Source organism: Aspergillus sclerotioniger, assembly GCF_003184525.1.
Source record: "Aspergillus sclerotioniger CBS 115572 chromosome Unknown BO94scaffold_4, whole genome shotgun sequence".
Taxonomy (NCBI): Eukaryota; Fungi; Ascomycota; class Eurotiomycetes; order Eurotiales; family Aspergillaceae; genus Aspergillus; species Aspergillus sclerotioniger.
The window spans coordinates 1-23,046 of record NW_020290994.1 but is presented as its reverse complement, the minus strand read 5'-3'; the positions used below and the strand labels follow the sequence as shown (position 1 = coordinate 23,046).

General features: G+C 53.7%; 10 protein-coding genes across 10 annotated transcripts; 4 read left to right on the top strand and 6 right to left on the bottom strand.

Annotated features, from left to right (window-relative positions):
* Positions 1-48: 48 nt before the first annotated feature.
* BO94DRAFT_484321 (WD domain protein) lies at positions 49-2,038 on the bottom strand. Its single transcript, XM_025608953.1, has 3 exons — positions 1,429-2,038; positions 536-1,370; positions 49-452 (listed from the first exon to the last, which is right to left on the bottom strand). Exons 1-3 carry the CDS (start codon positions 1,961-1,963, stop codon positions 233-235), a joined length of 1,590 nt encoding a protein of 529 aa, XP_025471144.1. The 5' UTR covers positions 1,964-2,038; the 3' UTR covers positions 49-232.
* Positions 2,039-2,170: 132 nt separating this feature from the next.
* On the top strand, positions 2,171-3,700 carry BO94DRAFT_531358 (uncharacterized protein). Its single transcript, XM_025610883.1, has one exon. The coding sequence runs from the start codon at positions 2,279-2,281 to the stop codon at positions 3,599-3,601; it is 1,323 nt and encodes a 440-aa protein (XP_025471143.1). The 5' UTR covers positions 2,171-2,278; the 3' UTR covers positions 3,602-3,700.
* BO94DRAFT_531356 (uncharacterized protein) lies at positions 3,669-5,387 on the bottom strand (the record flags this gene model as incomplete). The annotated part of the gene is made up of 3 exons (XM_025610882.1): positions 3,669-4,076; positions 4,187-4,670; positions 5,251-5,387. 3 exons carry the CDS (start codon positions 5,385-5,387, stop codon positions 3,744-3,746), a joined length of 954 nt encoding a protein of 317 aa, XP_025471142.1. The 3' UTR covers positions 3,669-3,743.
* A 1,150-nt stretch (positions 5,388-6,537) lies between these two features.
* BO94DRAFT_272286 (uncharacterized protein) lies at positions 6,538-7,399 on the bottom strand. Its single transcript, XM_025606570.1, has 2 exons — positions 7,135-7,399; positions 6,538-6,757 (listed from the first exon to the last, which is right to left on the bottom strand). Exons 1-2 carry the CDS (start codon positions 7,315-7,317, stop codon positions 6,686-6,688), a joined length of 255 nt encoding a protein of 84 aa, XP_025471141.1. The 5' UTR covers positions 7,318-7,399; the 3' UTR covers positions 6,538-6,685.
* A 158-nt stretch (positions 7,400-7,557) lies between these two features.
* On the top strand, positions 7,558-9,614 carry BO94DRAFT_553330 (RNP domain protein; the record flags this gene model as incomplete). The annotated part of the gene is made up of 7 exons (XM_025613651.1): positions 7,558-7,945; positions 8,047-8,113; positions 8,296-8,389; positions 8,449-8,598; positions 8,681-8,732; positions 8,831-9,421; positions 9,475-9,614. 7 exons carry the CDS (start codon positions 7,558-7,560, stop codon positions 9,612-9,614), a joined length of 1,482 nt encoding a protein of 493 aa, XP_025471140.1.
* A 1,489-nt stretch (positions 9,615-11,103) lies between these two features.
* BO94DRAFT_271899 (SLM1 family PH domain-containing protein) lies at positions 11,104-14,257 on the bottom strand. The gene is made up of 4 exons (XM_025606569.1): positions 13,404-14,257; positions 12,865-13,352; positions 12,472-12,809; positions 11,104-12,412 (listed from the first exon to the last, which is right to left on the bottom strand). The coding sequence occupies exons 1-4, from the start codon at positions 13,921-13,923 to the stop codon at positions 11,260-11,262; spliced, it is 2,499 nt and encodes an 832-aa protein (XP_025471139.1). The 5' UTR covers positions 13,924-14,257; the 3' UTR covers positions 11,104-11,259.
* A 770-nt stretch (positions 14,258-15,027) lies between these two features.
* BO94DRAFT_609554 (uncharacterized protein) lies at positions 15,028-16,123 on the top strand. Its single transcript, XM_025616583.1, has one exon. The coding sequence runs from the start codon at positions 15,156-15,158 to the stop codon at positions 15,735-15,737; it is 582 nt and encodes a 193-aa protein (XP_025471138.1). The 5' UTR covers positions 15,028-15,155; the 3' UTR covers positions 15,738-16,123.
* On the bottom strand, positions 16,124-16,931 carry BO94DRAFT_271756 (uncharacterized protein). The gene has a single exon (XM_025606568.1). It carries the CDS (start codon positions 16,690-16,692, stop codon positions 16,234-16,236), a length of 459 nt encoding a protein of 152 aa, XP_025471137.1. The 5' UTR covers positions 16,693-16,931; the 3' UTR covers positions 16,124-16,233.
* On the bottom strand, positions 16,771-17,909 carry BO94DRAFT_531350 (NADH-ubiquinone oxidoreductase 213 kDa subunit). Its single transcript, XM_025610881.1, has 4 exons — positions 17,770-17,909; positions 17,580-17,699; positions 17,327-17,521; positions 16,771-17,263 (listed from the first exon to the last, which is right to left on the bottom strand). Exons 1-4 carry the CDS (start codon positions 17,882-17,884, stop codon positions 17,172-17,174), a joined length of 522 nt encoding a protein of 173 aa, XP_025471136.1. The 5' UTR covers positions 17,885-17,909; the 3' UTR covers positions 16,771-17,171.
* Positions 17,910-18,483: 574 nt separating this feature from the next.
* On the top strand, positions 18,484-23,046 carry BO94DRAFT_609542 (ubiquitin-specific protease UBP2; the record flags this gene model as incomplete). Its single annotated transcript, XM_025616582.1, has 11 exons — positions 18,484-18,505; positions 18,586-19,334; positions 19,386-19,593; positions 19,646-19,691; positions 19,747-20,141; positions 20,196-20,281; positions 20,333-20,870; positions 20,924-21,587; positions 21,643-22,063; positions 22,119-22,290; positions 22,346-23,046. The coding sequence occupies 11 exons, from the start codon at positions 18,484-18,486 to the stop codon at positions 22,864-22,866; spliced, it is 3,822 nt and encodes a 1,273-aa protein (XP_025471135.1). The 3' UTR covers positions 22,867-23,046.

Below are 23,046 nucleotides of genomic sequence, written 5' to 3'. Positions count from 1 at the left end.
TCCATGGATGATGTATGGATTGTAGACAGCCAGTCCTGCCGGCTGTCTACGATTGTGATTCATGTGTAAATAGCGTCTACCTTTTCTCTGGGCATAGATGAATGAGTACTCCACCTTAGACCATTCCTCTTTCTATCCTATGCCACTATTCCAACATCCCATCCCATACAAAAAAAGATACATAGATAATTATACACCCGCTCAACAGTCAAACCAATATGACGAATTAATATCACATCCATAAACAAATCTTCCCACTCGCCGTGCCCCCCGCAACCCAATTCTTACTCCGATGGAAAACAGCCACGGCCGGTACTGCCGTGATCCCATCCCCGCCTAACTGCGCCAGTTGATCCCCTGATCCACTGTAGATATCTACGAACCGGTTCATATTTCCGATGCAGAATCGCTGAATGTGTGATTGCGGGTTTTGTTGCCATTGGGGACGGAGACTGCAATCTATTGTTAGTATTCTTGGGATTATGAGAGAGTAGGTAGGAAATAGGAAAAGGAGGTTGGAGGAGGAAGGACGTACATAGTAACCCATCTTCCTGTCTGGCAGTTATGCCGCACGATAGTATCCGGTCCTAGCTCGTCCTCGGAGAGTGTATGCCCACTATCCCAGGATGAGAGGCCCTTTGCTTTTAGATCGTAGATCTTGAGCGTATCGTCGTAAGATGACGTCGCGATTTGTCCGGCGCTGTTGAAGGCGGCGTGCGATACGGATAATCGGCTGTAGTGTTCACCGACTGGGACTGGGGTGTTGTCTTTGGTCTTGTCCTTCTGGAGCATGCGCAGGTCCCAGAGGCGCATTGAGCGGTCTAGACTCGCGGTTGCGAAGTAGTGTGGTTGTGTGGGGTAGAGGGAGAACCCGCCGATCTTTTTCTCGGAGAGCTGCCAGGTTGCGACGGTGTGTTGTTGCTTCGTGCGGATGTCGTGACGGCCAAATTCGCCGTCTAGTGTGGTCCAGTAGAGCACGTTAGGGTCGTCGAGTGCCATGTCGATTCCGGAGATGGGCTCGTCGGAGGAGGTGGATTCCGGTGCGTATTGCTCTGCGCTGGTGGATTTCTCTAGGTCCATGGCGCGGATGGAGCTGTCGTAGCTGGCTGTGTAGAGTGTGGTGGGTTTCGAGGGGTGGATGTGCATGGCGCTGATTGTGCGCGTGTGTGGTTTCACGGTCGTGAGGACCGGGTCTGGGTCGTCGTCTTCGTCTTCGTCGTCGTCTGCTTCCTGCTTGATTGAGGCGGGGTTCTCTTGTGAGGCATCGAGGATACCCAGGTGGCCTAGTTTGTCGCCGGCGAAGATGAGTGGTTTGGATTCGGTGGGGTGGAAGGTCATGGAGTAGATTCGTTCGGGAGTGAGTTTGATGCCTGGAGGAAGGGTGATTAGTTGAGTGGTCTGGAAAGGGGATGGAAAGGGTAGACAGACGATTGGGTTCCCATGCTTCCCAGAGTTTCAATCCGTTCATTTCCTTCCTCAGCGCCTTTAGATCTTTGTCCGTCGTCTTTTGGATATCGTCGTCGCCGAATGTTCGCTGGTACGGGATCGCAACGCCCTTCGTAACCACGTCCACCCCGATCAGACTATCCCCTGACAGCTTCTGTCCATATACCACCATCTCATTGAATGAGAAGTTATCTGACTTGCGGACACGCTTTGCGCGCTCCGCTGCCTGCAGTGCCTCGTTTTCCTCCTCCGCTTTGCGCTTCGCAACCTCGCTCTCCGCTGCGATACCCCTCAGACGGGACGAAACGCGGCGCGGCTGCGGAGTCTCCTCCTTGACTTTCTTCACGGGCGCCCTTTTCTTAGACCGAGATTGATCCTTTGCAGCCGGTTTGGGCATCTTGGGCGGGAACAGCCCGGAAGACTGCGCCTCCATGGTGAGCTTTTTGAGGAGCGCATCGCGTTCAGCGATGTTGGCTAGCCGCTGCTTTTCGAACTCGGAGATTTCTTCTTTAACCATCTTGGGCGGTTGTTCGCTCCTCCGCTGAGGGAATATCTGCGCACTAGGGATTGCTGGGGTTGCGAATGGTAGTCGATGGGCGCAGGACGGCTTTTGCCATCGCGGCGCACCAGCGCGTTCGGAGCGCCGCGTGGTCACGTGCCATTGATTAATGCGAGAAACGGGCCCGATTGGTCCGTCCGCTAGACCGGCTGAATCTCTCCGACGATTTACCTTCACCTCGACCGATTCGATCAAGCGCTACTGGTTTGGGGGGTGACAAGAAATTTTTATTCTCAGTCCCTCTGACTGACTGTATCCCCAACCCCTGCAACAATGAGCGCCCGAATCTCTCGATCATGGCTCGCCCTCGCAAGTCGCAATTCGCCCGTCCCATTCCTGTACCAAACTCGCACTCTCAACGGTGCATCTCTCTCCTCATTGCGACACACCCAGCACTACTCGACCTCCAATGACGCCGCCAATGAGACAGAAGAACCCCAAGATGACAAGCCCCGAGAAGTACGGAAGAGCTATATTCGCAAGAGAGCCGCCGCCATCACCCCTCAGCAGACTACCACTAGATCTACCGCTTCCCAGAAACCCCTCACCATGACCAGCAACGAGAAGCAGATCTTCGGCAATCTGCTCGAACAACTTGGCACCGAGCGCCGCGGTCAAACACAGCCTGACTCCTCTACTCCAGGCGCGAAACCCGCCCTCCGCGATGAAGAAATGGACGAAATGTCGCAAATCTCCGCCATCTTTGACTCCGTGCTCCAGGACATGAAAGAGAAGCGCCAGCGTGCGGAGGCGCGCTCCGCCGAGCGTCAGGTTGAAGCTGCAGCCATGCAGGCGAGTACCGAGATCGAAGAGAAGCTTCAAACGGGCGAGTACACGGACGACGAGATGGCGGAGATGGTATCGTCAAAGGAGATCACGATAGATCGGGCCATCGAGGCAGTCATCACGCGGGAATCAGTGAAGATCGAGGCGGCGCTGTGGGAGGCCATCGACGAGGGCAAGGGAGATACGGGGATCTGGGAGGTGTGCAAGAACCGGATCTTCAATATCCTGAGACATTTGGATGATGAGAAGAAGGGACTGCTGGGCATGAAGGGCGAGGTCGCTGGCGACGAGCCTACCAAGGCTCTTCTTGCCGTTCCTCCTTGCGTGCCTTTGGAGCCTGTTGTGACGGAGTTGTATCCCAAGATGCTGCTCGTTGCGTTTAAGATGTTGAATCTGCACCATCCGGATTCGCAGCTTATTAGCCAGTTCCGCGCCACGATCAAGTCCATGGGTCGTGCCTCGGCAGTCCTCGGTGGCTCGACGGGCCTGTATAATGAGTTCATATACTTTTACTGGCGAGGCTGTCATGATCTGCCGGGTGTGGTGTCCCTGCTCCGCGATATGGAGGTCACGGGCGTGGAACCCAATCGCCGCACATGCAGTCTTCTCGGATCGATTAAGAACCAGCGCGACCACGATCTCCGGAGTCATTGGCGGAAGGCCCGGGTCGAGGGCCAGCGGTCGACCCGTGAGCCTTGGTGGGATCTGGCGCCTAACCGGAAAGCCGTGCGGGAGTTGTTCGGACCAGAAGGCTGGATGGAGAAGTTGGAGCAGCGCGTGCGGGAGATTGCCAAAGCCCAAGCCTACTAATCCTGACAGCACGGTCTCGTTGTATTTGTACATATCTATACAGTAACATCACTGCGAGAAGGAAAAAAGCAAGCAAGCAAATGATATAATAATAGTACATACATCCCAACACAACCATCTCATCTGATGCACACACTCAGCTTCAGATCTTCAATCCCCAACTCCTCCCCAACCCCACCGCCGTCGTCCCCATAAACCCTAAGCACTGCTTCACCCCGGTCAACTTGTCCCCAACAGCCTTCGCATCCGCCAACCGCCGGCCCAAAAACTCCTCCGTGTCATGTAGTCCCGCACTCGTATCCCGAGTCATCACGAACTCCGACGACGCATAAACGGCCGCAATTGCCAACCGTTTCGAATACCACGATGCATCGACAGATGCGTCCCCAGCCAACGTGAGAATATCGTCCGAGAGAGCGTGCAGTTCCGACAACGACATGGGGATGTTTTCTCCAAGGGACATGATCGACAGTGCCTGTACAACACACACATATCATTAGTGTTTTCCCCAACAGCGCCGACAACCTATATTCCACATTCCACCGAGAAACTCTAAGGGATGTAGATAAAGAAATGGCAACATACATCAACCCACTTATCCTGCACCTCAGCATTCATACGCAACCGCTCCATAATCAAAACCTTGATTTTATCATCCACTGACTGGGCCTGCGCGGACTGAAGCAAATTGTCATTTTCGACTTTGGATCGCAGAAGGCCTCGACGGCTGGCGAGGTAGAAGAGGATGAGGTCGAGTTCGCCGCGGGGGAAGAGTTGCACGGAGACGTCGAGGAAGCCGGAGTCTCGGGCGCCGAGGGTTAGGGCGTTGCGGGTGAAGCCGTGGGTTGGGACGTGGTGGAGGGCGGCGGAGAGGATGGTGGTTTGGGAATTGGTGTAGGTGTGGGGGTGGAGGGGTGGTGGATTGAGTGGTAGGGACGGATGAGGGGGGTACTTGGGTGGTGATGCGGAGGTGGTGGTGTGGTTGGGAGAGCGGAGGGATGTTGTTGGTTGTTTTGTGAAGGTGATTCGTGTGGTGGTGGTGGTGGTGGTGGTGGCGGTTGTGAGGTACCTCCGGGAGAGGGTGAGGAGGGTTGTGGACGGGTCATGGTGGTGGTGGTTGTGGTGGTGGTTTGCGGAGGGTATTGGGATTGGGATTGAGGAGACGAAGATTGGAGATGGAGGTGAGGATGGATGGATGGATGGCGGAGGATTTTCTTAAGCGGTGCCTGAGCGGAGCCAAGATTGGCTGGTGACGGGGTGCGGTTGTGGTCGGTTATGTCTGATTAGATAGGTGTAGGGTTCCTGGGGAGTTATGGTTAATTAGAATTGAAGTGTGGATTGGGTCTACTACTAGGATTCAGGCTCTGTTTATCGGTATTATGGATCGGTTTTATGGTGGTTGTTGGTTAGCTAGTTGGTGGTGTCTTGACTGTCTGGGGCTGTCTCGAGACTGGCTCTGTAAGTGTATGGATGGAGTACTCCGTATGGGGTCAATAAACATTAATCCATCAATCGTATGGGGTACTGTCATGTGGGTATCGTTCCCGTATGCTGTATTCTCTATGTGGTATTTAGAGTCATGCATGGATAGTAGGTAGATGGAAATCAGCAGTCTCATCAAGGTGAAAGAAGCGATGGATCAATTGTACCTGACTGCCTGTGCCTGATGATCTATGCAACAATGGCATCTCCACTGTGATAGGCTGCCTGCCAGCTGCTCAGTGTTGATCGCAGCAATCCATGGAATGATTTCCGCGGGATTGTACCCGGTACAGAATGTCTCCATGTTGATGATAGTCAGAGTGTCAGTGCTGTGTATCTATCAATAGGTAATGATCACTCCCTCCCTTCTTTCATCCTTCATAATTCATATCCACTGCTCTATTATTTAAACCACCCCCATCCTTGCCAGCTCGTCGGACTCGATCAGAATCGGGCCTCGTTTGCTTATCCCCATCGCCTGGCCAGTGGCCCCTCCCCTCCTTCCGATTTGTTCTGAGTTCTGACAGTTGGAAGGCGATCCAGACCCTCCCCCCATCCGTCTTCTCTATTATTATTATCACCACCACCAGCTCCCTTTCCCCATCAACCATCCTTCTCCTCGACCATTCCCCTCACTTACCATCTTCCCTCCACTCCCAGTGTCGTTCTCCGGGTTTTCCTCATCCACATCAAATATAATATTATCATGGGTGGGTAGATCCCTTTCTTTACCATGCACTTCTCTACGACCCCATCCCCGACCCTGATAACCTTCCCCCGGATTGTTTGTTGCTGCTCTCTTGATCCACCTGCCATCTGCAAAGGCTTGAAACCGGTGTACTTATGTACATGCTGCCCACATATCCTTCGGTTCCCCTCCAATTCTGGCCTGGATTTATACTTCGGGATGCCTCACATTCTTCCCCGGGATGGGAATGACCGGTGACATGAGTGTCCAGCCAGAGGGAGGGATGTCTCGTCCCCCCCTCCCCCCTCCCCTCTCAACCCCCCTTGTCTAGGCTGCACATACCATCATCATGCCCCCCATGGCATCCTCACCTCACCATGGGCCGGGTTCCCACTCCGGCAGGGACGGCTGGTTGTCACCGGGCGGGCATGCCGAGTCAGAACAACATCCCATTCCTCTGCTGCGACGAACATCCACGCTCAGTGGCCGGTGTCTGCGGATGCGCTCCGAGGGGAGGCCAATCACACGGCGTGCTGCATGTTGTCCCGGACGGTCTGACAGGCAGCCAACCTCGAGAGCGCTGCAGCTGGCGGAGGTGATGGGATGGGATTGGATCTGACTTGACACACACACACACACACGCGGGCTGGAACTTGCCTTACTCTTGTCTTGTCTTTTCTTTTTTTTTCCCTCTTCGCTCCCTGCTGCTGGCTGGCTCGTCCCCCGAATCCTCCACGCCCGCCCACCACTCTTCTTCCCCCCTCCCGCCGTCACCCTCCTTTATCTCTCGCCTCTTTCCTCCTCCTCCATCTTCTTTCTTCTCTCTTACCCCCTCCCTTTCCCGTTCCATCTCATCTCCCCCTCTTCTCTGCCTCTTCTTCGTACTTTAGTAACTCCCCATCTTCTGCTTTGTTCTATCCCGACCGTGGATTTGGTGGCTTACCATCCAGGCCGGATCTACAGCGGACGTCTATCGACCCTATCAAGTAAGTGGGCTTTCCCGATCAGTGTTCTCGCTTGTAGCTACTATTGGAACCCGGTGCCTTTTTTGGGGGGTGTGGTTTGGGGTGGCCTGGCGGAAGGGATTGCTTTGCGACCAGCTGGACTGGGGATGGTGGACACTGGACAGTGGACAGGCCATCCATGATCCATCAGCTGCCAATGCTGGGCGGTGCTCACGTTCGGGAATCCGTCATCCCCACTCCCTCGCGGTTGGCTCCATTCCTATCTATCTACTACTATCACCCACACCTCTCCACGATCCGCTTTACAGTGGCTTTGCTTTCTTTCTTCGATGGAGTCTGTGAATGATTCTTTGTTGTGCATCGTGCCTATCAGCTTTGAAATGTCCTGACTGTCTGGCTGTTCCCTCTCTCCACCCCCTCAATCCCCTTCGATGAGCCGGTGCCTGGGCCGCCCGTGACTTCCCCAGGGTACCCCCGGCCTGGCGTCTGGCGCTATTCCCGAACGAGCACCGGGTCACCTGACCGGGCCAGTCTCTGGCTCCGTCCCGGAACTCGGACCCAATAATCCAATCGAGTCCCATCCCATTCCTGCCTTGCTCTGCTCTCTCTCTCTCTCTCTCTCTCTCTCACCACCTAACTTTACCTTCCCCCCCCAATTCCCCATCGCCGATTCCTCGTCTTTCTCATCCAACCAACCCACCCACACCCACCCACACCCACCCTAGGGACCTTGCGCGCTGATCTCCTTACCCACTTTGTCTCATCTTCTGCCTCTCTTTTAACCCCCACCCGTCCCCTCGCGCGCTCGCTCTTCTTCGTCCATGTCTCCCTCTGCCTTTGACGACACTGACCACGCGCAGCGCGAGAGGTCTCGTTCTCCCCGTCGTCGTTCCCGTAGTCCCAGACGCAGTCGTCGTTCGTACTCGCCCCGCAGTCGCTCTCGCAGTCGTGACGACTATCGCCGCTCCGACCGTCGTTCTCGCTCGCCTATGAGTACGACCCAAGGCCCTTCCGGTGGTCATTCTGCTTCTGGTTACGGTGGGCGCAGCAGCTACCCTCCTCCCCCCCGTTCGTTCGAAGATCGCGCAGTCGCCAAAGAACAAATGATGCAAGCCGTGCGCGAGTCGTCCCAGCAAGACCGTCGCGTCTACGTGGGCAACCTCTCCTACGATGTCAAGTGGCATCATCTGAAAGACTTTATGAGACAGGGTGAGCAGGGTCATATCGTGTTGTCGGGGGTGTGATGCGTTTTCGCCGGTCTGGAATCTGTGGCTGACTTTGGTGGGGGACGTTCCGCATCGCTCGAACAGCTGGAGAAGTTATTTTTGCCGATGTCTTACTGCTTCCCAATGGAATGTCGAAGGTGGGCGCCAATGCGTAGTGTGGCTGGTTTCTTTTCCCTTTGTGTTTCTGGATTTTCCCCCGTTGGTTCGTTTGTTATGGACTGTTTGGGTTGACGGGCTGGGCCTGGCCGTCCGGGATACTGTAGGGATGCGGGTGAGTCGACATCTGTCTTTGCCTCGTTGGTGTCCTCCGAACCCTGCTGACCGCTGCCATAGGATTGTGGAATACGCGACCAGGGATCAAGCGCAGAATGCTGTCAACACCCTCAGCAACCAGAACCTGATGGGACGACTCGTCTATGTTCGCGAGGTACATTACGCCTGGTTCCCCCCTGGGGAGGGATTGACAGGGAATGCTGACGTGAGCAGGATCGTGAACCCGAACCTCGTTTCACCGGAGGTCCCTCTCGTGGAGATTTCGGAGGCCCTGGTCGCGGAGGCTTCGGAGGCTTCGGTGGTCCTGGTGGTCCGGGTGGACCTCCTGGTGGTGCCGGTGGCCGCCAGCTTTACGTATCCAATGTTTGTGTGCCCCTGCTCCCCCCCATGTGAAATCTGATATCATGCTCGACCGCGCTTAGGTATTGACACTCGGGATGTTTAGCTTCCGTTCAACGTTGGCTGGCAAGATTTGAAGGATCTTTTCCGCCAAGCTGGTAAGTATTGGACGGCAGAGCATCTTCAACCACCTCTACTTCCTCCTCCCCTATCCATTGCCGGCCGCCCTCTCGACTAACATTGTCTCACCTTCTAGCTCAGCAAGGCGCTGTGATCCGTGCCGATGTTCACACCGATGCCACGGGCCGCCCCAAGGGCTCTGGTATCGTCGCATTTGAGTCGCCCGAGGATGCCCGGAATGCCATCCAGCAGTTCAACGGATACGACTGGCAAGGACGTGCGCTGGAGGTTCGTGAAGATCGCTTCGCCGGTGCCGGACCCGGCTTTGGTGGCCGTGGCGGTTTTGGTGGCGGCTTTGGTGGCCGCGGTGGCTTCGGTGGTCGCGGTGGCTTTGGTGGTGGTCGCGGTGGCTTCGGCGGAGGTTTCCGCGGTGGTTATAGCGGCGGCGCCCCCGGCGGTTACCCCGGTGGTGGTGGCCCTGGTTTCGAGGGCATGGCCTCGGTGCCTCCCAACCCCTTCACCGATTTTGCTACCTCTGGCGGCGACAAGGGTGCTGTCATCTACGTGCGCAACCTTCCTTGGTCGACCTGCAACGAGGATCTAGTGGACTTGTTCTCGACTATCGGCAAGGTTGATCGCGCTGAAATTCAGTACGAGCCCAATGGTCGCTCGCGCGGCACCGGTGTAGTTCAATTTGATAACGGAGAGACTGCAGAGACTGCAATCGGTAGGTCTTGTGATTGATTCGATGGGGTCCTTTTTACTGACATCCTGTTGCAGCCAAGTTCACAGGCTACCAGTACGGCGGTCGTCCCCTGGGTATCACGTTTGTCAAGTACATGAACGCGGGCCCCGGACCTGGCGAGCCCATGGACGGCACTGAGCCGACTGCTCCGATCACGCAGGATCAGATCATGTAACACTACCATATGATTCTTTTGCTTCAGGAGGAATATCGAGGCCAAAAAAGTTTGCGATGTAACACTCCAGATCAAGAAGAGAATGACCGATTGGCGTCTGCTTTTGTTTCATATCACACACACACCTCATGATGTTTTGTTGCTATCCAGCTTACTTTTGTTATTTACTCTCCGACGATCTGGTCTCGTGGGGACAAATCGCATGTGGTTCAAGCTGAAAATTGCAGGCGGATGGCTCTGGTGGATTTGTTTTTTGCGTTTGGACGGTGGCCTCGCGAAATTGCGGCTCCGGAGAGGTTTTGACCGATTGATTGATTGCTTTGATAATATCCTATCTGTAGGCTTGTAAGTGGTAGGCGTTATACCCGAGGGTCTGTCATTGGCAGTGTGCGTGATCTGAACTCGAACATTCTAATATCATCTCGTCATATACTTTACAATCATTTTACCTGTTCGTCTTCGATACATTGAAGGCCCCGTCACATGTCTGGTACATACCAGCTCTTCCCTTTCGACAATTGCGTAACTGACCCTGAACAACATCTCAATCTTACATATACTAGAGAAACCAGCTACGGGAGAGACTTATATTGAAGCTACAGCTGGGTGATGCAGGGGTCCGGTCGGTTCAGTCCAGTTCTCTTAGTATATCCACGACGACTGGATTGTATTCATTCAGTGAGGGAGGAAGAGCTAGCTGGAGATGAAGGGATGAATGAGTGAACTAAGTACTAAGTTGTACTTTGCAGTATATCGTATACTAGTACTAGCAACTGTATATATAGGTTGAATGTAGGAAGGAGTATGTGTACTAGTAGGTCTAGGTATCGTGCTACGGTTGAGAAATTCCATTTAATCAAGTGATTTATTTATTTGGTTCAATTCATTCGTGAGCTAGGTCCGTTGAACAAAGAGAGAAATAGAAATAGAAACAGAAATAAAAATCAAGATCATTGGTGGATCCCGTCCGACGAGTCAAACTCCTGATAAGCAGAATCGAATATCAAAGATAGGCAAGGTAAGGCAAGCAAGTGGGTAATACGGCAAGCGCGCGAATAGGAAAAAGAAATGAGAAAAAAGCAAGTATAAGCCCAGATCAAACCAGCTGAAGCAAGATAAAATGATGGAAATCAGATCAGAAACGGATATAAATGGTGGGGGAATATTGTACAAAGAAGAGAAGAAATATCAGCAAACGAAATGACGCGAAAATGCAAGCGAAAGAAAACCACGCAGGGAAATCGAAACCAGCCAGCCATCCATCCATCCATCCAAAGTTGTCCCAGACGCCTTGATCAATCCAACCGTCCGTCCGGTCCGTCCGTCCATCCATCCGTCGACCTGTCACCACCACCTGTCACATTGGGAAACGCCGAGTAAAGTGATATGTAAAATGTGTGGGGTGCGTCCTGGTAGGTTCATCGAAACAATGATAGCCTGACCTTGGCAGTTCCCCTGTTTGAAGGTGGGCAGTCTTCCCTCTGAGAGAAGATGCACCACATCATCACATGCATGCGTGAAAGATGTACATAGGAAAGTAACAAAGGAAATAAACAAAGGAAATTCGGTGACAAATGAAAAGAGTAACAGCATCAGACTCGTCCTCAACGACAGGCAGAGAGGTACTGTGGTTGCTGCGTATTGCTTAGGATGTGGCCATGCCAGCTGGCGGATAATGGCCCGGGATCTGTAGTTCAAGCGTTGATACACTGCCCTTGGTTTGAGCAGGAGGACGCTTGACAGACCCGTTGCGCGAGACAGCCATATCAGTTGTGACAGGTCCATTCGGGGCTGTCTGAATAGAGGGGCCTTCCGAGGCTGCCGTTTGCTGCTTCGACAACCCCAAGCCATCGACCGCGAACCCATCAGGCTGAGCACTGGTTTCTTCTCTTTCGTCAATCGAGGTCGGCACGGTGGTATGAGTGTAGTCAGTTACATTCGTGGCTGTGAGTGCCGTGGATGTGCTCTCGCCGCGGTTTCGCTGGCGAGTCAGAGAAGGGTCGCGCGAGTTCGTGGCCCCGATTCCCGCCACATACAAGTTGGACGCGCTCCCTCGATCAGACCCCGCTGGCTCCCGGTTATCGTTTGGATTCTGTCCCTGTTGGGCAAACTGTCGCTGTCGAGTAGCGGCGTCAGACGTGCCCATCCAGCTGTCATAGTAGCTATCCCGTCTTTCCACGGGAGTGCCGGCAGAGGGCCCAGCATGGTTCTCACCCATCTCGACGTCGGCGTTGCTGAACGAATTTCGACCGTCAGGCAACGAGCCAGCCGCGGCCAAGAGATCCCTCTCGCCGGAACTCTCCCCACTGGATGGCGACAGTGGAGCCTCCAAATGGCGGTCTATCTGCACGTCACTCGGGAAACGCCCGCCCGGCTGGCGAGGCTGCGACGTCGGACGTTCCTGGTGCAAGACTGCCGACTCTGCTGAGTACGGCGTCCGGTCTGCTTCATCCTCGTCCATCCCATCGCTGCTGTTCCGCCATCCCATGCCACTTGCGGATCGAATATGCTGCCTCACGTATGCATTCCGAGCCTCGCCCGTCTTCGAAATTAGACTCTCGATGTCTTCATACCAGGCCATCATCGTCTCGTGCGATTCGGCGCGGAAGACCCAGGAATGACCACGGTGCATGGTCCCTGTCTGTCGTCCCTTGAGCATGAACTTGTGCGACGTTGAGTCTGGCTGCGAGTGCGACCCCAGCTTCTGCTCCGGAAGGTTCAACGACATCACCGGTTGTTGCCATTCGACTCGATCGGCCGACTTAAATTCGTGCAGATGCGTTGGAGACAAAACATACCTATTGCTGGTTAGTGGCCACACCGTGGGACAGAGGATCTAGGAGACCAGGAGACTCACCAGCCGGGGGTATAGCTCTTCAGGTACTTGCTCTTGCGCTCCAACATCCCAGACCGGACCTCCACCGCGGCGGGATGATCCCTGCCCGGGTATGTGATGTTCTCCACATCGCGAAGAGGAACGCGCGGATCAACCAGTTCGTCCGTGTTCGCGATAAACGAGTTCCACTCGTGGTCGTGAGGCATCGAGATCGGCCCCGCGCGCAGTTTCTCAACAGTGTCGTACGTCTCGTCGGCTTCTCGCTTGAGAACGCTGGCATATGCATTATAGGCCTTTTGGATTTCGCCAACCACAATGGATTCGAGCTCGCGACCGGAGTGTTCCAGGTTCAGGAATGCCTAGCAAGTGGTCAGTACTCCAATTGCAGGGTCAAAATGCTCTATGTTCTCATACCCGATGCAGATAATTCTCCTCCTCGATTTGCTTCTCAATCTGCCTGTCGACACCCAAACGAACAATGAACGGATCTCCTTTGCCGGACGTAGCCGAGGAGTCACTGTCAACCAAACCCAGCGTTTCGTGCAGGTGTCGGACCGTTTTGCGGGTAGCTTCGACCTCCTTATCTACGGAGTTTCGAAAATCCCCCGACAGACTCCGGATTTCCTTGGTCTTCTTTTGCAGGTCGTTTCGCAAGCCCATGAGCTGGTTGACAACTTCGCTTTCCACCTCCGCGGCTTTGTTCGCTTCCAAGTACCCTTGTCGGTGGAAGTCTCGCAAGATGTCGGTCGCATCGGAAAGACCGCCGGATTTGAGGAAAGTGGGAGGGAGGGATGTGTTTTGCATGATGTTCGATGCTGATAGGAACAGTTTCGATCGGGTTTCGTAGGACTTCTGGACCTCCTTGAAGAAGATAATGAGGTCCTTCAGGACCTTGCGCCATGCTACTGCGAGTCAGCAAACCACGATTTCCAAGCCCGGAGACGCGCACAAACCTTGAAAGCGATTCGCCAGAACCTCTGTGGGGTTCCCATTGGTGGGAATAGGAATATAGAAAGCGCTGTTCGGATCTTCACCATCGGCCCCATACTTTTCCTTGTCGCCCAGGACGAGGCTTCGTACGCTGCCGGCACGCAAGCTGCGCTTGCTTCCGCTGCGGCGCATACTGCTCCTCTTGCTCAAAGACGCTTTCTTCTTGAGAGTGCTGGATCGGGTTGGAGTTGCGGACCGGGACTGCGACATCTGAGAGGCGGAACGCTGCATGACTGGACGACCGTCTAGCGAACCACGGTGACTGGCGGCATCGAATTCCTCATGAAAGCGGCCGTTATGGGTGAATGGGGCGGGTTCGGGGTTGGCGCCGTGCGCGAGATAACCGGAGGTGCTGGCGACAATGGAATTGGGCCTGGAGCTGGAGCGCACACTGTAACCTCGATTCAACAGCAGATCGGGGGGGTGTGGTATGGAGCCATAAGTGTCCTGCACTGGCGTTTGCGACCTGACGGCCATAGCCATGGCTGGGCAGGAGTGAAAGAGAGAGAGGGGCGGTGATGAGGGACAACGGAGAGCGAGAAGAACAATTGGGCGGTGCAGGGCAGGGCAGGCCCGTGTGTCGATATCAAGCGATCGGTGGTTGCAAGGTCAGTTCCGGATGCGGGCCGTGATAAAGAATATAAGGGAAGGAATGATAATATATCATGAAACGCGATATAAAAAAAGAAATGAGAATAGGAGGGAAGAAAAGGAGGGCGATGGCGAATCCACTTGGATCTAGTTGGATAGTAAGGTACGTAGTGCTTGTGCTTGAGACTGCTAGCACTTCGCAGTGCAGGTTGGGGGGTAATTGGGGGGGGGGGGGGATAATTGAGGGTGGAAATTAGCGACCAGCCGGAAGTTGACTTGGAGTCTCGACTCGCGGCCCAAGGGTCTGGGGCGGACTGTTTGCGGGGGCAACAATGAGCCAGCAACGGAGCGACAGGGAGCGACAGGGAGCGACACTCCTATCCGGACCGGCACGGTGGTGCTGTTCGTCGTTGCAGACGGTCTAGTGGGTGAGACTAGTACGATTGCGCTCGCAATAGTCGCCGGAGCAGTCGGCGCAGCAGCAGGAATAATCAGCAGCCGATCAGAACGCGCCTCGGGGGTTATATTTTAGTTGAAAAGGAGATTGGGCCCCACTGAACCAAGATGAGAGAAGAGACAGTGAGAGAAGTGCAAACAGAATGGGCACCACCAGTGACGGAGCAGGCGTGTGGGAGACAAAGAGGGGGGAGGGGGTGATGGCACAGTCTCAGGAGAACACGACGAATCCTCCAATATGATTATGATTAGATACTCCTGCTGGAAGCCTGGAACTTTTGGGGATAAAGGGGAGGGAGTGGTGGTGGTGGTTATGGTGAGTTATTATCCAGTGCCGGTTCCGGATGACGTCTACGCCGGACCAAAAGCACCCAGTCGTTCGTTCTCTTGTTGTCGTTCGGTGACGGTATGACGACCCAAGGCCCCGAGAGGTTGGAACGGAATCCCCGGCCCCGAGTTGACTTCACCAGACCTGACTCGACCCAAAGAGCGTCAGACCATGAAAGGTGTAGATATGTGACAATGTGTATATCTATCTAGCGGGAGATAGTCTGGCTGTGGTCGTGGTCGATCGAAATATGAGAAGGGCCTCCTTTTCCAGAAGGAACCGCAATGGGACCGATAATAATCACCAAATATAAAAATAGCCGCACGGAAATGAGGGTGAAATGGATTTAATAAATGGATCTGCCCCAGGGTCAGATACACTGGAAGTGGGTTTAATGCCGTTGCCTGTTCCCTTGTTCAGGACAGGAGAAGCTGGCGGGCACAGCGTCATCACCGCCATCGTCAACATCATCAACCAGATCTTACCTACCTTCTTACCACCCTCGTCCCCTCGACTTCGCCTTTCCGGCCCTCCATCGGTCCAGGGAAATCATTCTGCCTTACTGTCTACAGCTGAGAGAAACCTTAGTCACACTGAAGACTTGCCGGACCGAGCGTGGCTTGTACGGCCTGCACTTACCTCATCGGGACGGGCAGGGCTGGTGGGTGTGGCAGTGGTGATTTTTGATTGGCTGATTGTGCAAATCGCTTGGCCGGGGACTGACCGCTGGGCCAATCAGGCCACCCTCAGCGGGAATAATAATAATAATAATCCTTATAGTAATACTTCTAGCGCCGGTACAATCGTTCTCCATGGCTTCGATGGAGTTCCCCCTTTTCCTTTTCCTCCTGCCGATGGCAACCCATCACCCATCACCCATCACCCATCACCCTTTAGAGTTCAGACGCACGCAAGTATCTAAGTACGGAGTAGGAGAAAAGGAGTCTCCCGCGCGATCGTCGGAGTCTTGTCTTCCCGTTTCGGGTATCGTCGAGGCAGCAATCCAGACTGTCCGACACCACTTTGACCCTCGACGTCATGCACGGTTCATCAGGTTCATGTCGATCCGGATGAATTCCCTGCGATGGGGTTCGACAATGGAGGTTGGAGTACTTTGTATGGAAACTCTGGGTACTCCCGGCCTCTGCACTGGCTACCCAACCCAGTTACCTCTCTGGTTAAGTCAAACGCAATGGTGAGTCCGCCGTCGTTCCCATGGCAATCTACTTGACGTAGTCGTTAGACAGTCTAATCTACGGACGAAGGAGTGGTCGAGATTTAGTACATGCTTAGTGCTTCACACTGTGTCAGACTGTCAGTGTCACTATGTACATCCGAGGTTTACGGAGTATCGACAGTCAAGATGCATAGATTGACAGTTCAGAAATTAGCGAAAGACTATTCCTTAATCCATCCTCTCATGAAGCCTCCACTAGCGGCATCACCATGTCCAGTCGATCCGACGCCTCCGTGTGGTTTAAGGGCCCCCGGGAGGTGATATCATATTTTCCCCTGCATGGATTATCGTGCACCCCTTGTATCAACGTCAATAGATTGACAGAAACCCAGCACCGTATCCCCAGTCTCAACCGGCTGGAACTTCTAGATACACATGTCCTGCAGTGGTTGTGTCTCCTTGCTTGCTTCCCCCCCCGCCACTGGCATCCTAGTACTATCTGGTACTTAGTGCGTGGTTGTACTGCTACCGTCGGAATCGGGGTTGGTGGCAGACGTGCTTCTAGGATTGGATAAGCCGGGCGTGTGATTGGCTCAGATTGGGTGGGTTCAGCTCCCCGCCGACCGTCTTGCGCGCATCGATCCCAGCAGCTGGTATCAGAACACTTATCGGCGGAGTCTGTGGTGTTACTGTCACCCATCCCTCCATTATCTGCTGTCTCACCGACCCCATGGAACCCTCCGTAGAAGGCTGTGAAAAAGCAAAGTTACATTGCCCCTGCAGTGACCTCAACCTGTCCATTCCTTGCTAGACAGCTAGCGGAGGTACCTAGCAGCTGATCTACCGCTGCTATGCTACAACTGCCCCTCGCAGCTTGACTATGTTGTAGTCAATATCCTGTGACCGACCATGCGGACAGCTCACTATGCCGTGCATTGGAAATATCCAGTAAAATCGCCATATCTATTTTCGGCAACATAACTCGGTCGCTCATGTCTCTAGCGGGGTCCATATACTTCTCAGAAGGTATCGCTGACACATGAGTAAAAACGGGAATGGAAAATTCATTGATGGTCGGGCCACATCGGCTAGCTGAACGGCGTCGAAATAATGTGATAGTTTTACACAACGAGACTGAGAATTTAGGGACTGCGCAGGAGATATCTAACAAAACCAGGTTCATGATGCAGGAGCCGATGTGGGAACCTCAATACCGTACGCCTCCTTGATCCTCTCGGCCCGTCTCTCGGCGTATCCGGGAGCGTAGATACCTGCGTAAAATGGGTCAGCAACGTCGGGTTCCTCCGTGGATAAACCACGCAAGATGCACATACCTCGGCCCTCTCCCAACTCAGCAAAGGTCTGCTCCGCGGGGATTCTGTATGTCGTCCGGATCCTCTCGCGGCGCTCAAACTCATCGACATCGGGGTTTCTCTTCTGGCCGAACAACGATCCACCGGTGTATTCGAAAGCGCCCGTGAGGGTGGCCAGAGCGACGCCGTAGCCCAGAAGGGCCGGGAATGTGCGAGCTGCAGAATTGTCAGAGCCATGTTCATCAATTGAACGATCAAATCACGGGCAACAGACCTCGGAGACCCAGGATCGAACCGGAGAAGAAGCCTCCCAGAGCGACGTTCCAGTGGTCTTCCTTCTCACGAAGGTTGGCGGATGCGGTCTTCACGAATGCGTAGGTACCTCCCATTGCGGCTGGCCGGAAGTTGTCAGCATATCATCCACCCCGAACTTGCTGCTCAATCGGCCACAACTGCAATCATACCGAAGATACCGACAGTGCCACCAGTCCGCACGAACACGCCCATCGGGCCGACGTTCTGTCTAGTCAGAGTGTTCTGGACGGCTGAGGCGAAAAGACCAGCTCCACCAGTGAGCATGGTGGCCTTCATCGATGCCGAGATCGCATCCTGGGGATGGTAGTGCTCTTCAGTATGCGGAGCCATGGTGGCGGTTGAGGATTGGGAATGGGCTGTGGCTGGCACTCAGAGTGTCGTCCGGACGGAGATGAGATTCGATGAATTTGGGGCCTCGCGCTTTCTGCCGCCCTCGACCGCCTTCCCCGGTTTCCCAGCTTCGAGTCCGTTTGACCAGAGCATCAGATGTATGCCCAAAGCCGTTGCTTTCCTCTCTTGGCGTGCGGGCATTTGTCTCCAGCGCCATCTGCCCGCTCGGAGGCTGATTTTTGACATTCATAAGCCGGCTGTGTTGGACGTGGTGAATCCGTCATCGTCAACTTGCCGCCCGCCTGCTTCACCTGCCGCGGTGACTCCCCGCTGTGACGACAACTAACGGACTAGCTGTCGGTTTCCAATAAAGTCGAATGACGGCAGGACTATTAACTAGTAAATCATCCCGATCCGAGGGAAGATTCCACCACTTGAGCTACAGTACTGACTTTATGCGACGGAGCTCATCTCGGCCTCAGTGATCCTTTGCCTAGCTTTGCCGGCGACTGCGAGCTCATTAGAGCCTACTCATGTCGTCTCCGCCGAGGTCAGGTACGCACCGTTGTTCCCCCACAAGCGGAGCATCGAAAGCAAATGCGCATATGGGCTAACATGATTTACTCTATTTGCAGGCAAGACTGCCCCGCGTCTTGTGCAAGATCTCCATGACTATGACCCGGCTCATCCTCCAGGCTCCGGCCGCAACCTGCTATCGGATGTACCCCCGGCCTTTCCGGATTACTATACTGGACCGCCGGAACTCATATCGCCTTCAGCCTGCCGTCATACCTATGTGACCAAGCCAAACCAAAGCTTTTTGCCTCAACCAGAGAAGAGAAGCAGCTCGGGCAACCCCATCAAAGTATCGGCGATATGCTCCCAGTGCCGGTACCACCTGCAGGTCGTCGTGACCTCGACACCGGGGATTGGCAGTCAAAGCTTGCCGGGCCACATACATCACCTGGTATACAAATCGGGGAGGCAAGTAGGGGGTGCTTCGGCCGAGGAGGTCACACCTAAGGGCCAGACTGCAGAGACGTTCCATTATGATTGCTCCTACCTCACGTGCCCGGTGGTGGTGTCAGTACGGGTTGTCTCCCCAGTGCTCCATCCTGACTGGGTACAACTATTGACGGATCCGGAACTGCTGCGGGAGCGAGCGGACGAGGCAATTGCAGCACATCCCGAGCGCCTGGAAGGAATAGCTCGGCCGCAGCCCATCAATGTGCTGGAAAACCTGCGCGCATATATCAGCAATGCCTTCCTCACCAGCCAACAAGGTAAATCCATATCAGCGATCAACAAGAGATTCATGACGTGTTTCGGTGTTGAGGGAAAGCCCTGCAAAGACCTGTTAGAGTTCTTAGGATTTGCTGTCAAGGTTTGTACTTGTCTGCCAGTGGTCGCAACATTGATGTCTGACTCTACATAGAACGAGGGATTCTGGGACCCTCCGCGTCCTAATCCTTGGGCTGAAAATCCCTACCAGGATCAACTCAAAATCTTTCTCGATGACGTTTTGCATGAACTTTCCGCACTAATCGAGCAACGGCCAGTGTTGGAGAAGAAGGGCCATCAACTAGAATATTCTCATCGTCCAGCACGAGATGACCTCCTCTATGCCTTGGAGGCCCAGGACTGTAAGTCAAGCTGAGATACTTTCTTGAACCTGCAGACTTACCAAGCTTTAAGACCAGAAGGCCTTAGGTATCGAAGAATTCCAAATGCCACCTGCGCCGTATGCCCTGCCCGTGCTTCATCCATCAAGATAGAATATACTGACAAACGGCCAGATACTATGAAGATCTAGGTGTTGTGGAAGATATGTCGTCCCAGTCAATTGTCGAGGCTTTCAATCGACAGGTCGCAGTAGACCCTGCGCGTATGCCTGCATATTTGAAATGTCTGAAAGAAATTGGAGGTCTCAGAGCTGGCCCTGAACATAACACTATCGACCAGGCTGTTCAGGTAGCCTATGCCGATGGCAAATACACCGATGACGATGTAGCCGATGCTTACAAGTATTTTGGCTTGACTCATGATGACCCGCGACTTACCGAAGATAGTATAATCGGGACATTCCATGCGTACTTGAGCTCCACCACCCAGGAAATTGAATCCCGCAGGCAATTGTGGAGGATAGGTGACAGTAGGCGTAGCGAGCGCATCAAATCAGCTGCCGAAGACAGTGAGATTACCTTACACAAAGCGTTCGGGGCTAGCAGCTGACTGGGTAAAGGAGTGGCGACTGTTGAACAGGCCCAGGTCTACCTTGGTGTCAGCGATGGAACCAGCGACGATTTCATAATGGCAATGTACACGGCCAAGGTACAGAATTCTCAGTGGCCGCATGCAGCTGCACGCTAATTTCCAGTCTAGGTCAACGATACCCCGTCAAGCAGAGACCTCGCACGACGTGCAGTTGAACTCATTGCCGAGGCGCGAAAATCGGATGCTCTCCGACACTTCGTCAAGACTGGCGAGATGACGAGCGGTGAGATGGATATCGGTGATGCCTACCGTCTTCTACAGATACCTGATCGCACAGTCGACGAAGCCGCCATCATGGCGGCCTATACGATTTGTGTCGATGAAGCCCCAGCACAGGCTGACACGTATAATCAAGCCTTACGTATAATTGCCAAGGACAAGAATAGTCCTTTGCTGAGCAGTATGATCTCAGGTGATGATACAAAGCCGGACCGCGATATGTCGGAGTGGCCGGTAGGATTGCAGAACATCGGAAACACATGCTACCTCAACAGCCTGTTGCAATTCTACTTCTCAGTTCGTCCATATAGGGAGATGGTCTTGGATTTTGAAAATTTCAAGATGGACTTGAGCGACGAGAGTTTGAGTCGGAAGCAGGTGGGGTCTCGCAAAGTCTCCCAAAAGGAGGTGGAACGTTCTCAAAAGTGTGAGTGTGGCTCTCATCATCTGAATGACCGGACTTTAACACTATTGTGACAGTTCTAAGGGAACTGCGAACGTTGTTTTCCGATATGATCACTTCGTCGTCTTCCTATGTCATCCCAGGCCAGGAATTAGCGCGTTTAACCTTGATCAGTCCTTCTAACGAAGCAGCGATCCGTCGCCGGTCGACAATCTCAGCATACAGACCCGCGGGTGCTCTTGGTGAAATCAATGGCATGCCGGTCCTAGGCCCTCTTGGTCCCCCACAGCTGATTCCAGAGAAGGAGACAGAGAAACCGACAGCCACCGAAAGTGAGGCGTCTAAACAATCAACAACCAGTGATGTGGATAGCGAGGCTACTCTTGTCTCCGACGGTGTTAAGCACGACGTCAAGACATCCCAGTTTGACGACAAGGAGAACGAACCTCCGGGTGATTCTGAGATGAAAGATGTACAGGATGAACCGAATGGGTCAGCTGCCCAGGTGTCTTCTTCCGATACAACATCTATAGACCAACCTGAGCCGTCCAGCCGACCACCGCCGGTGCCTCCACGACCGACTCCACAAGTTGATGCCCAGAAGCAGCTTATAGAGGATGTCGAAATTGGTGCCCAGCAGGATGTGACGGAGGTTATCAACAACGTGCTTTTCCAAAGCCAATGTGCTATCCGGCCTATTGCACATTCTCCAGATGGCGAGCAGATCGACCAAGTAAAAGAGTGAGTCGAGCATTCTTGGCAGGATATCTTTCAGACTAACTCTTGTCCACAATAGTCTGTTTTACGGACGCACCCGATCTTACATCGCATCAGAGAAAGGTATACGGTCCAAGGAAGAATGGTGGGCTGACATCAAGATTGATGTTGCATCTGGTCCTCGCGACATATACGCCGCAATTGACGGCGCCTTTGACGTCCAGAAAGTGAATGTCGAGAATTCTGTGGCTGAGCAGTATGGCGCAATTAGCAAGCTTCCACCAGTACTTCAGATTCAGGTTCAGCGAGTCCAATTTGATCCTGCGACGAAGCGCTCTTTTAAATCCACTCACCATCTTGGACTGAAGGAAACCATCTATCTCGATCGGTACATGGATACTCAGCAGCCCGAGTTCCTGGATCGGCGACAGCAATCTTGGCAATTGAAAAGCTCACTCCGAGAGCTCGAGGCGCGTCGTGCGGAGTTATTGCGCCAGTCGGTACGTTCCACTCATCTCACCTGTTGTGAGTCGAAATATCTAATACATAACCCAGGAGTCCGACGGCATGGATACGGCGGGCCTACTCAACAGTGCGAAGGAGATTCTCGACGACCTAATCTGTATGAAGAATGAGCCAGAATTTGCGGGGGAAGCTATTGATATTGACCCCCGAACGGCGGCTGAGCTTGATCAGCTCTCCCAAATAGCAAAGGCTGACTTGATATGTACGTCCCTCTTCCTACCCGTCGAACTTGCCCACATAGTGCTAACCTGGCCCAGATGTCGAAGACCAAATCAAGGAGACTGAGGCCATGATTTCCAGTCAGTTTGCCGATTACAAGCATCTGGCGTATCGGCTGTACGCGGTATTCGTCCATCACGGGTCGGTCTCATTCGGCCATTACTACATTTATATCTTTGACTTTGAGCGGAAAGTCTGGAGGAAATACAATGACAACTATGTCACCGAAGTGGATAACCTGGACGAAATCTTCCAGGACGATGGACAGCAAAACCCGCCGACGCCTTACTTCCTGGTGTACGTCAATGACGCGTTGAAGGATCGACTAGTCAACCCGGTCTGCAGGGAGATCATCGAAACCTCGTCGGCGAACACCACCGGAGATATAAGCATGAACCCACCGGCGTATGACGAGATCTGGGGTGAAAATAGCGAACCAGGTACGGGAGCCGATCATCCCATGAAAGAGGCCACGGGAGATGTTGATGCAGTAACTACCGGACTATTAGGAGGATGGCAAGGGAATACAGGCGCTGACATAGAAAATGTGGAGTGGTAGGTTCAGGTGTCAAGTCGCCGGACCGACTCTCATCGATTCCACTCAAACGCAAGGGCTTGGATGATGTGGTGAGCTGATCACGTACTAAGACCAGAGTTCGACTGGAGCAGGCTGGTCTGCTTGGCTTTCTTTTCGCGTGACGACTTGAGGGTATATTGTGGATGGGTGATCACCTAGCGA